Source organism: Neodiprion lecontei, chromosome 4, assembly GCF_021901455.1.
Source record: "Neodiprion lecontei isolate iyNeoLeco1 chromosome 4, iyNeoLeco1.1, whole genome shotgun sequence".
Taxonomy (NCBI): domain Eukaryota; kingdom Metazoa; phylum Arthropoda; class Insecta; order Hymenoptera; family Diprionidae; genus Neodiprion; species Neodiprion lecontei.
In genome coordinates, this window is record NC_060263.1 from 16,832,634 (window position 1) to 16,848,927 (window position 16,294).

At 41.6% G+C, this 16,294-nt stretch overlaps 3 protein-coding genes across 5 annotated transcripts; 2 read left to right on the forward strand and 1 right to left on the reverse strand.

Annotated features, from left to right (window-relative positions):
* Positions 1–324: 324 nt before the first annotated feature.
* LOC107223226 (cytochrome P450 307a1) lies at positions 325–3,620 on the forward strand. Its single transcript, XM_015662844.2, has 3 exons — positions 325–1,228; positions 1,795–2,601; positions 2,699–3,620. The coding sequence occupies exons 1-3, from the start codon at positions 826–828 to the stop codon at positions 3,025–3,027; spliced, it is 1,539 nt and encodes a 512-aa protein (XP_015518330.1). The 5' UTR covers positions 325–825; the 3' UTR covers positions 3,028–3,620.
* Positions 3,621–4,415: 795 nt separating this feature from the next.
* LOC107223233 (facilitated trehalose transporter Tret1) lies at positions 4,416–9,340 on the reverse strand. 3 transcript variants are annotated; one of them, XM_015662851.2, is made up of 6 exons: positions 9,173–9,337; positions 8,762–9,048; positions 8,127–8,183; positions 6,452–6,587; positions 5,843–6,162; positions 4,416–5,652 (listed from the first exon to the last, which is right to left on the reverse strand). In XM_015662851.2, the coding sequence occupies exons 2-6, from the start codon at positions 8,786–8,788 to the stop codon at positions 4,630–4,632; spliced, it is 1,563 nt and encodes a 520-aa protein (XP_015518337.1). In that variant the 5' UTR covers positions 8,789–9,048; positions 9,173–9,337; the 3' UTR covers positions 4,416–4,629. The 3 variants fall into 3 exon arrangements, with proteins under 3 accessions (XP_015518337.1, XP_046595108.1, XP_046595110.1); XM_046739152.1 differs by lacking the exon at positions 6,452–6,587 and having other exon boundaries at positions 8,951–9,048; positions 9,173–9,340; XM_046739154.1 differs by lacking the exon at positions 9,173–9,337 and having other exon boundaries at positions 8,951–9,149.
* Positions 9,341–14,165: 4,825 nt separating this feature from the next.
* Positions 14,166–16,294, forward strand: LOC107223227 (protein LSM12 homolog A). Its single transcript, XM_015662845.2, has 3 exons — positions 14,166–14,416; positions 15,327–15,703; positions 15,769–16,294. Exons 1-3 carry the CDS (start codon positions 14,296–14,298, stop codon positions 15,844–15,846), a joined length of 576 nt encoding a protein of 191 aa, XP_015518331.1. The 5' UTR covers positions 14,166–14,295; the 3' UTR covers positions 15,847–16,294.

Genomic DNA, 16,294 nt, shown 5'->3' on the forward strand with positions numbered 1-16,294 from the left:
GTACCACCGCATCCAGCTGGGGAAGAGGAGATGAGAGGGAAAAAAGGGGGTGGGGGATGCAACCGGGCACGAAGGGGCAAAAAACGAGCGTCTCAGGAGAGTCGGAAGTCACGATCCAGTCGGGTTGGGTCCTCCGGGGGAGGGTAAGGGCCCCCTCCCCCTCCCCCCCGCCCGCCCTCTGTCCCCCCGTGTATTATATTTGAAATTCGTCTCCCGGTAGACTTGGACTACAACTTCGACGACGACGTCGACGAATCCATATGTATGGGGTTTGAGCAAATGTGCTGACTACATTACGCCGCTATATAAGATCGCCTGGCAAGCTTCGATCCCCAGACCGAGTCAGATCGGCAAACGGTTAGCGGACAATAGCAGACGCGTGCCACGAGACAAAATACCGGGAGCCAAATATACACCACCGCTATTAATCCGATTTTAATCAATTTGCATACATACTCCGACTTAAAAGTAAAATATTGCAAGAAAATAAACTGGTTTAAAATTGACAAGCCCATCATCTGACGCTGCAGCTACTATTGATCATCTTTCGAGTCCACGCGATTCACGTAAAATAGAAACCTTTCAGTCGTCCCGATTATAGATTCGTTTGCTTGTTTGCCATTTTTCCTCGTTATCGTTTATTCTCGCTACACATTCTGCAGCAATTAACGACGAGAGAGATACCGGTAGCAAGTATCTAAAACGTGAAACAGTGTGAAAGTCATCTTCGATCCTTCGATATTTTTTATCGGAGATACAGACACCAAGTGCCGTTGACGTGTGAAATTTCGTAGAGAGGAAAAAGGAAATCGTACAGGAAGGAAAATGCCTGCCCTAGCGTTCAGCACGACAACCTACTTCCTCATCACCATCACCATGGTCGCTGTGATCCTGGTATTCTTAGACTACCTGCGATCCCGAAAACCCGTGAAGGGCATCGTGGACATGGAAACGCCGCTGCTTCCCGAGCCACCAGGACCAAAACCCTGGCCGATCCTGGGCTCCCTCCACATTCTTGGACGCTACGACGTGCCCTACAAGGCGTTCGCCGACCTGGCGAGGATCTACGATAGCCAAATAATAAAACTAAGGATGGGATCGGTTCCTTGCGTCGTGGTGAACGGCCTGGAGAACATCAAGGAAGTCCTGATCGCTAAAGGTGCGCAGTACGACTCGAGACCAAACTTCGCTAGATACCACCAGCTATTCTGCGGGGACAAGGAGAACTGTAAGCATGAAATTTTGCTAAATATCTATCATATTTTTGTTTCCGGGGGGGCCATTTCGACTTATCATTCCTCCTCAAGAACCGCGGACCGTCGCGTAAAGTCTCGACAGCGTCCGACATCCGGATTTACCGGCTCTCCGGTTTATAGCCTGGAGGATAATGCGAAGGCTCGGTCGGACGGTCAGGGTCACCGACGTGAGGCTTTGAGTGTAAACAAACACTTGCGGTCTCTGGGTGTAAGGATGCTGCAATGCATTCGCACACTGACGTGTGCATCGCGAGAGAAAGAGAGAGAGAGAGAGGGAAAGGAAAGGGAGCGATCTTTTTGCTGGCGGTTCGCGTACTTGAGGAGGTTCAAAACAAAACGAAAAATCAAATCACCGGGGGTATGTGCGTTATAAGGAAAAACCGGACGAGTCTCCGGCTGCTTCGCCGGTTCTCTCTTTGCCCCTCATCGGCAACCGGATAATTCGCTATTACATGTTAGTTACGTCCTGCTCCCCCCCCCCACCCTGCCCACCTGTACGGAGGTCTAACCAATTTTTTCCCCTTTTTGCCGTTTGCAGCGCTTGCCTTCTGCGACTGGTCCGAGGTCCAGAAGTCCCGGAGGGAGACCCTCAGGGCGCACACCTTCCCCAGGGCGTTCACTGCCAAGTACGACCAGCTTAACTCCATCATCGGACAGGAGGTTGAGTGCTTGGTCAAGTACCTGAACATCGAGAGCTCCCGGGGTTCCGGCGCTGTGGCCGCGAAGCCGCTGATCCTCCATACCTGCGCCAACATATTTACCAACTACTTTTGCTCGAAGAGATTCGACCTGGACCATTCGGAATTCCGCGGGATGATAGAGAACTTCGACAAAGTGTTCTACGAGGTAAACCAGGGATATGCAGCCGACTTCATGCCCTTCCTGATGCCCCTGCACCAGCGAAATATGGCCAGAATGGCCAACTGGAGTCACAAGATCAGGCACTTCGTCGAGAGCAAGGTGATCGAGGACAGGCTTGAGTCATGGACCGATTTTGTGCCGGAAAACGACTACGTCGACTGCCTCGTTAACCACGTGAGGTCCTTCGCCGAGCCCAAGATGTCCTGGGACACAGCGTTATTCGCCCTCGAGGACATCGTCGGCGGACATTCGGCCGTTGGTAATCTCCTCGTAAAGGTACTCGGCTACCTCGTAGCCAATCCCCAAGTCCAGCTGAGGGCACAGGCCGAGATCGACGCCGTAGCTGCCGTGGATGGATGCCAATCGGTTGGACTTGAGCATCGTGGTTCCATGCCGTACACCGAGTCCATAGTCCTGGAGGCGATCAGGCTGATCACTAGTCCGATAGTGCCTCACGTTGCGAACCAGGAGAGCTCAGTAGCCGGTAAGTCACGATCGTTGAACTGACGGAGAACCGATCGCCCTAAAAGTATCGGTACCGATTCATTTACTGACCGTATTCGTTTATTATCTCGTTACAGGGTACCGAGTCGAGAAGGGTTCGCTGATATTCCTCAACAATTATGACCTCAACATGTCCCCCGAGCTCTGGAGCGAACCGACCGAGTTCAAACCCGAGAGGTTCGTCGTGAGTGGCAGGATATGCAAGCCTGAGCACTTTCTCCCGTTCGGCGGTGGCAGGAGATCATGTATGGGTTACAAGATGGTACAGTATCTCAGTTTTTCGATATTAGCAACGGTACTGAAAAACTTTACCATACTGCCGGTCGCCGGTGAGCTGTACAAGGTGCCCATCGGCAACCTAGCCTTACCCGAGAACTCTTTCAGCTTCCGTTTCCAGCGGAGATAACTTTTACTGGATTGTTTCTTTACACTACCCGAGATACCGGGGAATGATAGGATTGATTAGAGAAAAGTTATATCACCGGAATTAGATCACCCCTACACTCGTTTAGGTTTCAAGCTTTACTGACATTATTAGTCATTTAAGAATACATATTCGTATCTGTCTAAACGAAATATATACATATATATATATATATATAATACATACATATTAGATCTACAGTATGTGTATACGATATGTATACTTGACGAGGTAGAACGGTAGCGTTATTCTCAAATGGAAAGAACAAAAAAAAAACCCTCTCGTTTTGTACATACAAATTGTCGATACAGTTTGTCTTCTTTATATTATCAATCATTTTGCGGTATCCTCGAGGGCAAAATTGTAAAACGTTGAAAGATGTTTTCCGTTTATTAGAGTTGCAATTTCGGATTATGTGTAAAGTTTTATTCTAGCAAAGGTTTCTCTCTCTTTGTGTCTCTCTCTCTCTTTGTCTCTTTCTATTTAGGTTTATTAAAAAAATAAACAATATACATGGTCACCCAATTATTCGATCGGCGATTTTCATTATTGTATATAATACACTTGAACCACAAGTACCGCGTGAAAAATGTTATACACCGCGGTTATTACGCAAAATGTACTTTCACTGTTTCGAAATCTTAATCGAGGTAACATCTTTTAATTATTAATGTTAGCTACACTTATGTATAGCGATAAATATTGTTATACTTATGCAATCATCGTCATTTCTATCGTCATTATTGTTGTTATTATTATTACCATTGTCATCGTCATTTTTTTCACTACCATTATTCCAATATTTCGGTTATTATTGCACTTCATCATTTTGTTATTTATTAATTTTATTATTATTATCGCTATTACCGTTATGTGTTATTTTGTTGTCATCAGTATCGTCAATCTTGTATTGCTATTTTCATTCTTATTTTTATTCCAATTATTATAATAATAATTATTATTATTATTATTATTATTATTATTATTATTATTATTATTATTATTATTATCATTGTCATTATCATTATTTCTATCACTAATATTATTATCATCAATGTTTTTTTTCTATTATTGCCTTTTCATTTCTTCTTTAATTTTATTTTCTTCTGTTTCCACGTCATGTGTTGTGTTTGTTATTTAATTATTGTGATTGTTACCCCTTTTGTTAATTTATTATTTAAGATTTTAATAAAAAAAACAAATAAAACAAAACCAGAAATGGAGCAACCTTAATATTGGAGAGCTTTGGAGCAAAACTTAATCGGCGTGTATCGTCTTTAACCTATGCACTCTTCATTTAATTTTATTGTTTGATTAGGACAGTTTGAATACTTATATATCTAGTGATGTAGCCGTATAACGCAATGTTCATTTCGCAATCGATTCTTAATGTTGTATAGATAATCTTCGTTTGCCGCTCTTGGGGGGGTCCTGATAATGTCGTTCGACACAGATATGAAAATATCGCAATGCACGGTATTGCGAAAAGAGAATGATAAGTAGAACGAGCTTTTGGCAAAACAACTGATAGTGGCATTTGCTTTAAAAACAATTATATAATTCATACTAACTAATTTCGTAATGTTAAACTTGGTCCATTGAATTATTAAGACGTTGATCTTTGCTTGTAATAATCTTGAGCTGAAGATCCTTATCACCATTTTCATCACTGCAGTCTATAGTTTTCGTTTTGCCGTTGACGGTACTCGTCTTTTTGTTATTCTTGTACGACTCCTCGATTTCCCGAAGAGTCTTGCCCTTCGTCTCGGGTAACAAGGCAGCAACGAAAATAGTCCCGGCTAGTGAGAAAGCTGTGTAGAAGATGAAAACACCGTGCTTGTCGATCGACTTAAGCATTTCGGGGTACACTTTGAGCGCTATAAAGCTGAAGACGTAGGCGAGGCAGGTCGTCAATCCTGACAGTATATCCTTGAACCTGGCCGGATAGACCTCACCGATCATAGCGAATGGCAGGACCAAGAACCCCATAGTGCTCATTAGTATGTACATCAGGATCGAGATCGCGGGTATCACTCCTCGGTCTGGAATCTCGAAGCCGTTACTCGAAGCCCACGAGTAGACCGACAGTATCCCCATGAAAAGCGTCATACCGGCCCCGGATCCCACTGACGGAATCCTCCGTCCATACCTCATGGACACCCACGACACGCAAAGCGTCCCCAGGACCCGGGTTAATCCGATAAAGATGGCCATCAGCTTCCCGTCCATCTGGATCCCAGCCTCCCGGGCAAAGTCGACCGCGTAATAAATAATGACAAAGGTGCCTGAGAACTGTTGAAAGAAGAAGTAGCCCACCATTACGAAAAATGGCTTGAGATTCTCGGCCCTGAATATGCTGCCAATTCTCGAAACTGGCCTGGCCGCATCGTCGACGTTCGCATTGGATTTCAATAGCTCCTCGAGGAGGTGTTCCGGCGTCTTTTTGTCCTTTCGCACGCCGTTCAGACGCCGCAACGAATCTTCAGCTGCCTTCGAACGCCCGGAAGCCTTCAGAAACGTCGGGGATTCCGGCATCATAAGGAATGTCAGGACCAACGAACACGCCGCGAACATACCGCAGAGCAACGCTACGAGTCGCCAGTTTTCCTGAAGCAAAAGAGTTTACGGATAACTTTCGCGTCGTTGATGGAACCGAAATTGCGGACCACTGTTCGATCAGCTGATCGCTCGGGCGGAGCGGAGATAAACTGCACACACGTAGCGAAAAATTACTCTTATCGTCGGTACGTCTCACTCGGTTGCGTTGGCTAATGTTCTCTAATCGAGAAGACCTCACCTTACAGAAGAATCCAAGCATGTAAACGATTAAGACCCCAGTCGCGATCGATACGCTAGTCCAGGTCACAACGATTCCCCGGAGCTTAGAGCCCGCAACTTCGGCTGCGTAAATCGTCGACGGTGCCGACGCCAGGCCTACGGCCACACCGCAAATCGCTCTTCCAGTTAGGACGCAGCCGAAACCTGGTGAAAAGTAGATCACCAGCCAGCCAACCAACGACACGAACGATGTTGTCATTATCCCGAATCTTCGACTTCGTTGCATCGCCAGACCGGACAGTATGCATCCAATTGGTGTAGTGATCGCCGTCACACTCGCTAAATGAAACAAAATCGGACTGGTTTAGATTGGATAAACACAGGCTTGATCTATTTCTTGACGAGGTCCTTGGAATCTTGAGGAGGTCAAGTAGAACGTCGGAAAGACTTCCGAAGAACATTGTCGAGATAATGTGAAGTCGGAAAGACCAGTTGAGAAAATCTCCTGCAATGTCTGTAAAAGCTTTGAAAGTGGCTTATACGATAGTCCCTGAAGCCTTTCGGACTCCCTGAAAGACTACAGAGACAAAGTCGAATGAAATTTGGTTAACAAAGAACTTGAACTGACCAAACCAAGACAGCTGATCATCAGTAACCGACATCTCGCTTTTGGGTGAGCCGAGTGGTCCGAGGGCAACGGCGCTGTATCCGACCCCCATTGCGGGTCCGAGAACCGAAGAGTTCGCGATCAAGCAAGCCAGCACCTGGAGGGTAATGGCGTCGATTAGAAATGGGTTATAACACTGCCACGACCTGATGACCAACGCGGTGACCGCGTTCGCATCCTCAATTAGCGTTTTTCGAATTACTGAAGCAGCGCGCGCGATAAATGGGCGATATTTTTGCCGCACCCTGTGTCAAGGGCGGGTCAATTATCTCAGGATCTAACGATACGTGCCATTCTAATATTGGATGTACTATATACGAATATCGCCACCGCTACCACCACCGACGCCGTCGTTGCGAGTTACGTAAACGTGCCGTACAATACAATCTGGGTGAAAAAATGTCTACCCCGACGGAGTAAAATATTATGCATTTCAATTCCCGCAATTCGCGTGTGTAGGTTTACCGTGCGAAATGCACATACATCGGCCCCGTGATCGCAAACCCACCAACACAATCGACGATATATGCGAAATCAGTATACTGTCTCAGCGCGCTAGTGACCCACGAGAAAAGGCCTCTTTCTCGATAAAAATTAACAGGAATAATGCGACAGACATATCCACATATCTATCTCTATCGGCATCAATCGCGTCTATTTGCTATCGCAGCTTCTATCAAATTTCCGGTTGTTACATGGTTTTCAATTTGAATTGAACGAACGATTTGAACGAATCGAAATGTTTAATTTCAATATTTATCGCAAGAAATATCGTCAATTGCGTATGTAATTTTGCTTTCATATTATCGGTTCACCAAATTTAAGCCTTGCTTTATACATATTTATTGCATGGATTCTTTCGCAATTCTTATCTAAACTATTACTTTTTGCTTTTCCTCGATTTCGACGTACGCAATTAGTCAACAGTGAATAATACACGAGTTATAATAATAGACAGCCGTCATTGTGAAATGTAAACAGCCGTTCTTTGTGCGGCGAGATAAGGTAGCATGAAGTCTGTTTTTTTCGCAATAAAGTAAGAAAGAAAAATAACGGGAACGAAGAGTTATTTACGCAGATAGCATTAGGAAATCGTTGAATGGAGATTCATATTTGCGAATAAATTGATCGTTTCATCACTGAAAGCTATTGGATGTATAAATTGTAAATATTCAAGTAACATTATACGAGCTGGCATCAGTTAGATAAAGCAATTAGTACGAGAATAAATCTGTAATCTGTTTGCCGTTGCACTTACGTCGATGCGAATTTGTATAAACATGTTTCATGTGTCACAAGACGTTTTTAATCATTGGAAAAACACACCGACATTCAAATCACGATTGCATTTACACGTTAACTGCAAATTGTGTTAATTACCTTCGTACAATCGCTGAGTTATTTAAAAAAATTAAAAGAGAAGTGAAACGAGAAGAAGAGTATTGATACATGTAAGTGAACTTTAGCGAGAAAAAAATATGGAAGAATCAAAAAGGCACGCACGTCATTGGTATTTGATTTTGTAACTCAAAGTATTTAAGTGTTTTTGATTTCAACAAGTGATATGAAGCGACAAAAAAATTCGGATTTGAAAGAGAGCTAAATTTGAATTCGTGGTTGCAAAAGTTTGACCAACCTGGTGAAAAGTTTCCCTTCTGAATCTTCTGTTGCACTTCTCGGGTTGTCCATCTCCCTAAAAAGTCGAATCACTCAAAATAAGTCAAAAACGATAACACAGGGCTACAAAATTTTTATGGAAAAATGCTAAATAAATGATTTACTGGGATTCTGACGTATTTTGAAGATTTCCAATAGGATTTCGAGATATTCCGATCGAAAAAAGGCATTTCTGGTAGAAATGTAACTTGTTAACTCGGATTATCTCCCGAACCGTTTCACAAATCAAGGTGAAGAAAATTGCTAGCGTGATAAAATTTCAAAAACGTATGTCATTCTACAGAGCACAACACATACATTTCTTTCATCGCACAGTATGAAACAGTTTCGGAGACGATACGAGTCAAAATGTGCAATTGTCGTAAAAAGTACCATTTTTCGATCAAAATATCTCGAAATATCTCGAAATCCCGAAGTGATGGAAAAAAACGAGCAACGTCATCGCATCCAGCGTAACAATATGTGTTGGTAATATACTAACTTATTCATTTATCATTTTCTGGCAAAAATTTCAGAGCCTTGTGTAATCGATGAGAACTTGAACTGACCCTTAGTGACTGAGTAAAATAATGCATTTAGGTAATTTTATATCACCTCAGTGAGAGCAGTCGCAGTCTCCATAGCGTAATTCTCCTGAATTCCGATGCTGGGACTAAGGAAAATTGTCTATAGTGCAGAATTGACTTTCACCACGCGAGACGAACGGCTCCTCTCTTCGTAAACGAACGATCAACTGTCACGATTCACCGTGTTGTAACTTCGAAATTTGTTTATATTACTCACAGAGTTTAATCCCCCTCATTTGCATACACCAGATCATGAATTGGTTTCAGAGGCTACTGAATACAGTAGACGCTTCCATAACTTGACTCGTCGGGATCCTGAGCATTACCATAACTTGACTTACAACTCGTTCTCCCACTTTCGTATCCACGAACACGCATGCGCATGAATATTACCAGAACATTACGTTTCCTAAGCAATTTTATCACAGTTGACACTGACCTTCTTGAAGATGACCAACAGGAAGAACAATAAGAACTTTGTCGCCGAAGTAACGTTGTCCTGTGTAATCGTCAATGCACTGTGTGCGACACTCGACGCTTGAAGTGGGGACAATCCGCGATATGGGAATTTGAGTTGTGGGAACTGGTCGCCGTGGAAACGAGTTAAAAAACTGAAAAGGTTGAATTAGCGAAGCATCTACTGTATGCAATCCTCGAACATAAACTAATATGAAACCGGCGGAGCGATAAGACGATTCGTCGTTATTCGCTTCGTTGTGTTTAATTTTACTGTTGTATGCTAGGTGCGTAACGTACAATAGTAATAAACCAATCAGACGGCTTTGCCCGTTTTGCGTGGCTTCTCATCGGAAGCAAGGTTTCAAAAGGGTAAACACACCATCTACACATTATAGTCCTACATATACACAGTGCTTGAAGAGACGAAATTTCTTATACAGTAATGAACTAAGTTTGTTTTGCGTGTACATGTAACGCTGATGTGCGTATCTGTACACAGATCTCACACACGCTAGTAGCGCGCTTAAAAATTGCGCCCTTAACGTATAACGGTTTCTCTTCTCACCGTTCTTCCATATCTTGTTTACGGAATCGCTACTTCAGCATTCAATATTGCAGTAACATTGCAGCAATGTAACGTGTAACATTTATAATATTGCATGCAATTGTCGACATATTGCAGCAATGTTGAAATGTCTTCTATCTTTATTCCATGGCGGTTTCGATCCCACCCTGTTATTAGAGTGTTTTTTTCAGTGGATTCTAAGATCAGCGATATTAGAGTGATATTTCAGGTAATCACTCAAATTCCACTCAATTCTTCGGTGTAGTTGTGAAATTTTTCCACTACAGTTTTACCAAAATTACACTCAAAACATTCACTCTGTAATCATCAAAATATCCATAATTTTTATCCACCGGCGATCTCTAAATTATAAGTTCAATAAATACTGATTTGACTAACAAAGGGATTTGATGGGTCTGAGGTAGGTTGATGGGGGACCCATCTCGGGTACTAAGCTAACGATATTTTGTTCTATAAGCCTTATTGTCAATTCTTCAGAAAATTTTTGGGGGACCCCCTTCCGCACTAGATATACCTTTGATCTTTGTTACCTGGCGAGTAATCGTGCGTGGTCCAGCGGGTAAGGTCGGCGACTGGCACACTGGCGAACCGGGTTTAGTTGTCGCCATTTTTTTTCCAAATCTTATTTTAAATTATGAATAAAGAGTAGTTAAAAATAAACACATACTTCTTATTATATTATATGGACAATTTTTATTTTAGTAATTTTCCGGTGCTGCTTTTGTTGTGCTTTTTATGTAATAACAGTGAAAATACAGTGTAAAAATTCTTATCTACCCCGTGACGTCTAATAGTGTAATCGAAGTGAAATATAAGTGTAACTTCACTTCGCTTTCAGTGGGACGGAACCCGCCAGGCTCACAGTGCAAGATTGCTGCGATCTTTCAATGTACCATTTCAGTAATATTTCGATAGATAAATAGAATAATAGCACACAGCTTAACTAGCACGCTATTTTAGATTTATCATTTCACATAGAATGGGGTACATGTTACACATAATTTTAGAAAACAACAGTTTTATAATATACATAATTGAGATCACGGTATAGTTCCGCTGACCTTCCGTGAAAAACAAAAACCATAACAAGTTTTCACTTCTCAGTAGATTACACTTAAAACATAATACGTATGTACATACATATTATATGTACTTTTCGAAAAAACAACATTTTTAAAATACAGGTACAGTAATGTTCATTAATGGGTTTCCAGTAGCTCACTATTTTTTTGAAATCAAAACTGAAACTAGCTTTTTTTTATGGAAATGTTACGTGTCTATAATTAATAAATGTATCGTTTGATTGCATCCTATCACTTGCGTCGCTAGTCATTGGACATAAAATTTGCTTAGAAAGGAAACTCGTTCCACTTGTGATTCCAAGAAAATAGTGAGCCACTGGCAACACATTAATGAACATTACTGTAAGATCACGTTCTACTCAGACTGACCTTTAATCAAAAACTTCGTTGCAAATATTGGATAAAAATCGGTTTTTTAATCCTCGCACAATGAAACAAAGTCGCATAGAAAAATTCTTTCACCAATTTTCAGGTTATGATATCATATGCATTAAAACAAAATTTCAAAATTTCAACCTCCTGCATTGAATATGTAGCTGCAAGGAATCTTTCGTAGAACATTCTACTCACTGTTGCCAAAAATTCCTTGCGCGTACACTTTTATCGCTGAAGATTCAAAGTTTATTTCAATTATTTTTTTTTATGAGACTTATAGTGATGATTTTCATAATTTCACCGTAGTCTCCCCTTAAAAACTCTTTGTAAATGCGACTCATCGTCGATCAGATCATTTTTAGTGATATGTTATTTATTTATTCATTTCCTTTTTCATTTTTTTTTCTTTGTATTCTGTCACTTCCCATTTTCAACAGCTCCTTCAATCAACGAGCGGTTTGGAAATGTTCTATAAACGTTGTATCCATAGTGTTGTATGAAAAACTTATTTTAGTACTAATCTTCAATTAATATTTGTAGAAATCGCTACCTGGAGTGTTATCATACCTGCAAACATGAATTAATATTTGTTAATCACATAATTGTTATATCTCAGGGAGCGTTCAAATATTACGTAACGTTTTATCGGTCATTTTGACCAGCCCCCTCTCCTATGTAACAGACCGTAACAATCGAGTCAAGCCCCCCTGACACCTGTTACGTAACATTAAACATAATAATCTGCAATACAACAACTAATTTGCTATTCTAAATTTAAGTGTGAGAGAGATAGCACTGTGAGTGCCTAGTTAAGGGAACAGATGTTATCCGTCAACCACTCAACTTTTTACTTTGTCGAAAAATTCGTGTACTAAAATGTAGAGAAAAAAAAAAAATTCAAAATTTCACAGTTTCTGCCATTCAATACAGTTACTCAACTAACGACTGTTGCTCCCTCCTCCCGCGTAAAATTACCGTAACGCTGACGGAGATAACCGTTTTACAGAATATAACTGACAAGTCATTATCGACTAACTCGTTGACTTGCCTTTTCTTTTGTGCACTGTCGTGTATGTTATACCTTTGTGCTTACTGGACTGCTATTAAGCAGTATATCTATTCGCCGATGTTACTTCGCGCAAATTGCACGATGCATGCGAATGGAAACGCACAATGCTCGCAAATATGACGTCTATCGCATCAGCTGTCATATACGGATAATTATAGATTTGATCACATGGATGATCAATATGACAAACGAGATTATCGACACCCTGTTCTTATCCCCCCCCCCCCCTCCCCCCCCTCTTCTTTCCTCTTAATCCTCTTAATTCTGATCTTTATTTTATTACTCACATTCAGACATGACGTGTTTTATTTTTCTGTTTAATGTCGCATAGTCAGCATTTTGTAATCAGGGTAACTCATGGATATTTTACGGTCAGCGAATGAACGTAAGTGAAGGAAGTGTGAAGCTTTGTTTCTTTAAATTAATGCATGTACTTATGTCTGTTCTATTCCAGTTGAATTGATTCGTCTACGTTTTTTGTATTATTTACAGGTTCGTGATTACTGTGACTTGGCTGATTTCGTTCAGCATTGAATGTCAGTCAAAAACAGACTTTCTTTCTGACGTTAAAAGAAATAAAATAATACTGAGATCATTATATGATTTCTTTTTTAAATCTGGTGAAATGGTTGGCACTGTTTACGTAATATAAAATTGTAGATCTGAGTGACAAGGGGGTTTATTGCGTAACCAGGTCGTTCGCCGTGACACGCTACGAATAACTGTATCCATGCATGATATCTGAGTGAGTAACGGAGACCATGCGGATGACAGAAGGAGCATAGACTGCAGGTATGTATTATAGGGTTACGCGGAGATGGAGCTGGATAGACTTTGGAATGGTGATAATGTAAACTGCAGCATGCAAACTGGTCGATAAGAATTGCGTGCATCGTCATGCATGATCGTACCGTCGAACGTGTGACACATTAAAAAGGCACGTGCTCTAGGCCGTATATATACATATCTCGTGCGGCGCCAAGAACAATTGATATTCCAATACCAGGTCATAGTTCGCGCTTCATACTACAGCTCCGCGCTATTTCGTATGTACATGTATGCGCATACACCTTCATATGCACATGCGTTGTCTACCCTGCACCTGTGCATTGCTTTTTTTAAAGTACAGTTACGCCGTGTGTCACAGGTATACAGCAGTTCGCGTCGCCTGCGTACGCTCATTCTACTGGTCGCATAGGACGAATTATTATTATCACCGTCATAGTCACATTTCCATATTTTTTGCCTATATACTTGTATTTATATTTCCAGGTATCTTAAGTACCCTTAAGTCGCACGCCTCCGACATGATTCACCTGAGCTGTATGCAATGCGTTTAATCGCTGACGATATGTAAAAAGTATCTTATAATACCCTGTTATCCTCTTTTCGCTACAGTTGTTGTTATGTTTACCGAGCCTTTTCTTTTTTCGATATTTCAATCATGTGAACCATAGCAATCATCTATCATAAGTACGTCAAGTCGACCTTCTCAGATAAATTCATCTAAAAATACGACAGTTTGATAGACTGATAAGTAGAAAAAAAAAATTGAAAATATCCGTACTTTATTAGTAAATCTGAACAATGAAAAAATTGCAGTTGTGAAATGACAAGTTCATTACGAATAACGTCAAATATTCCAAAGTAATTTCGAGATCAAGTGACTGCCAAGATTTTTTAAATTGCGCCGTGGCGACAGGCGGCAGGCAACTTGACAGACACGCGTGAGCTGCGGGAAACTCAAACATTGCCGGTGGCAGCACAATAGAGAAGACCGTATTTGCTGGTCCACCACCCCATCTTGAATTTTTCATGGCCAATGACACGGGGATCGGCGCGCTTCTGCCGCCGCGCTGCAGCGTTCGCCCAGCGAAGTAAATCGCAGCCACGGTGCATGTGCGTGCAGAAGACAAGGACTTGCGGTTGCACCGTCGGCGGGGCGGAGGGGGACGGTTTCACATTCACGTTTGTTAGGAGTGTGGTGAAAAATGGCTGGCGTCAGCGACTGGTTTAGCATCGGTAGTACGGTGGCATGTAAAACGTGTTACAACAAGGAGATCGAGGGTGAAGTCCTCGCCTTTGATCCACAGACAAAAATGCTTATACTAAGTATCCTTTTTGCCTAAAAACATCGCCGCCTCTTGGTTACTACCCATTTGTTTGTCATCTTAATCTTTGCGTGCGCCGGACTGACCAGCCCAGATAACAGACCAATTTTTATCACCTTTTATCGCGTTCGTGACTGAAGTTAGTTTATTATTCCGCGGCCCTCCAGCGTTCCCGTTTCACAAAACAACCTAGTCAATACTATATCGTTATTCCAAGCTCAGCCATTCCTGAATTCGACGAACATAAACTGAGATAACCTCTTTGCTAGACGGCGTTTGCCCCATGCGACGCCATGTTGAAGTTTCGGTGCTGATACATGGGATTTTTTCATCCACGTTTAACATGAACCCATCGCCTTGGCGTTCTCCCAAATGACACCCAATTCTGCCCGAAACATTTCATGTTCATATCATGTCAATCCTACTATCAAACAATCCTAAAAACTCGTTTAAACTTCCGCCGGAACTCGAACTGTCATTTCATTTTTGATCACAAAGTTATTCTCGTCTGCGTTTTTCTATCGTGCACGCGGATGTCTTGAATAGAAATTACTAGTCTTGTCATACTTGTCAGGGCGTGATCCCACGTTTGGTTCATACCTTTTCAAATAAATCAACACGAAGTATAACCTAATTACGGTGAAAACGCGTTTCTTGAATACAGTTGCGCGTTTCGTTAACGTCAAAGTTTTAGTGACATTTATAACGTTTCGGCAATGGTTGCAACATATCACCTTGCATCAATTCATTTGAAGCAAGTTCAAGTATGATTCTGAAAAAAAAAGGCAAATATCAAGGTAGATTTAAACGAGTCAGGCTCTTTCAAAAGTTGAAAGAACCTCTGCTCACTTGTCAGCTCTCTCTCATCTGAAAACTTCTTTCTACTTTTCCTTAACTTTGGATGTAATCAGAATGTCCAGCGACGTGTGGTAGAATGTCTCTAAATGACGTCCATATAGTGAATCTGTCCCTTGTGTCAGACGTTCAAGTGAAGCGAGAGGTCAGTCCGACGGGTGGCGACCCCCCTCAGAGTCTGAATCTCCGGAGGCTGAATACGCGGGTACGAAATCATGTCGAGGAGAAAAAGAGGATGGTAAAAGCGCTGCAGGCCGGCGTTTCACCGGACGGCCAGAAGCTCTTCATAGCGATAGCAAAAACTATTCAAGACATAACGTGGAGTGGACCAAACATCATAGTTTGGAAATCTGTCACCATCGCACCTCCTTATACACTTGAGAACATCCATGGCGATGAGGAATCAAAGGCTTATACCCATGTTAGAAAAGTGGTACGTGGGTTGAGAAGCGTTTACCTCCGTTTAGCCTTTTAATAACTTCTCATTTTTTTCCACAGGTTGAAAAATACGTAAAAGACTCTGCTGTGGCTGAGTCGCATCAACAAACTGCGCAGAAAAATGCCAGCTTGCAGTAGTCGAGAGGACTGAAACTTCTACAGAAAAATTGAAAGCTAAGCAAACGAACGATTCAAAATAAGCGCATGCGAACAATACGCGGATAGCTGGTTGTTGTGCTATAAACGAATTGATTTTTTAAAACGTGAACAAACAAAATGGAAAATAAAATGCGAATGGAGAAACATCTGGGTAGTTTAAATTACTAAATTCACTACGATCGATCTTAGGTAACATCTAGCAGTTATAATCGTGACAATGATATGTCAGTAATTCTATTTTTATTTTTCTTTCTTGCCAATCATTATTTCTTCAAAGTAATGACAAATAATGATGAAAATAAATAAGCGATGTACAGTGAAATAATTCTGCAAAGTAGCTAAACAGTAAAAAAAAAAAAAAAAAAAATTAAGTAGAATGTTTCACCACAGGGTGAATGTCTTGTGGAAGTAAAATGCGATCGATCAA

Bases quoted from the DNA above. Each gene is read 5' to 3' on its own strand.
- LOC107223226 (XM_015662844.2), top strand. From the start codon at position 826: ATGCCTGCCCTAGCGTTCAGCACGACAACCTACTTCCTCATCACCATC. The intron at 1,229-1,794 runs GTAAGCATGAAA...TGCCGTTTGCAG, and splicing joins CTGCGGGGACAAGGAGAACT to CGCTTGCCTTCTGCGACTGG. The intron at 2,602-2,698 runs GTAAGTCACGAT...ATCTCGTTACAG, and splicing joins CCAGGAGAGCTCAGTAGCCG to GGTACCGAGTCGAGAAGGGT.
- LOC107223233 (XM_015662851.2), bottom strand. From the start codon at position 8,788: ATGGAGACTGCGACTGCTCTCACTGAG. The intron at 6,588-8,126 runs GTTGGTCAAACT...ATTACCCTCCAG, and splicing joins GAAGGGAAACTTTTCACCAG to GTGCTGGCTTGCTTGATCGC. The intron at 6,163-6,451 runs GTCAGTTCAAGT...TGTTTCATTTAG, and splicing joins TGATCAGCTGTCTTGGTTTG to CGAGTGTGACGGCGATCACT.
- LOC107223227 (XM_015662845.2), top strand. From the start codon at position 14,296: ATGGCTGGCGTCAGCGACTGGTTTAGCATCGGTAGTACGGTGGCATGT. The intron at 14,417-15,326 runs GTATCCTTTTTG...GGATGTAATCAG, and splicing joins GACAAAAATGCTTATACTAA to AATGTCCAGCGACGTGTGGT. The intron at 15,704-15,768 runs GTACGTGGGTTG...TTTTTTCCACAG, and splicing joins ATACCCATGTTAGAAAAGTG to GTTGAAAAATACGTAAAAGA.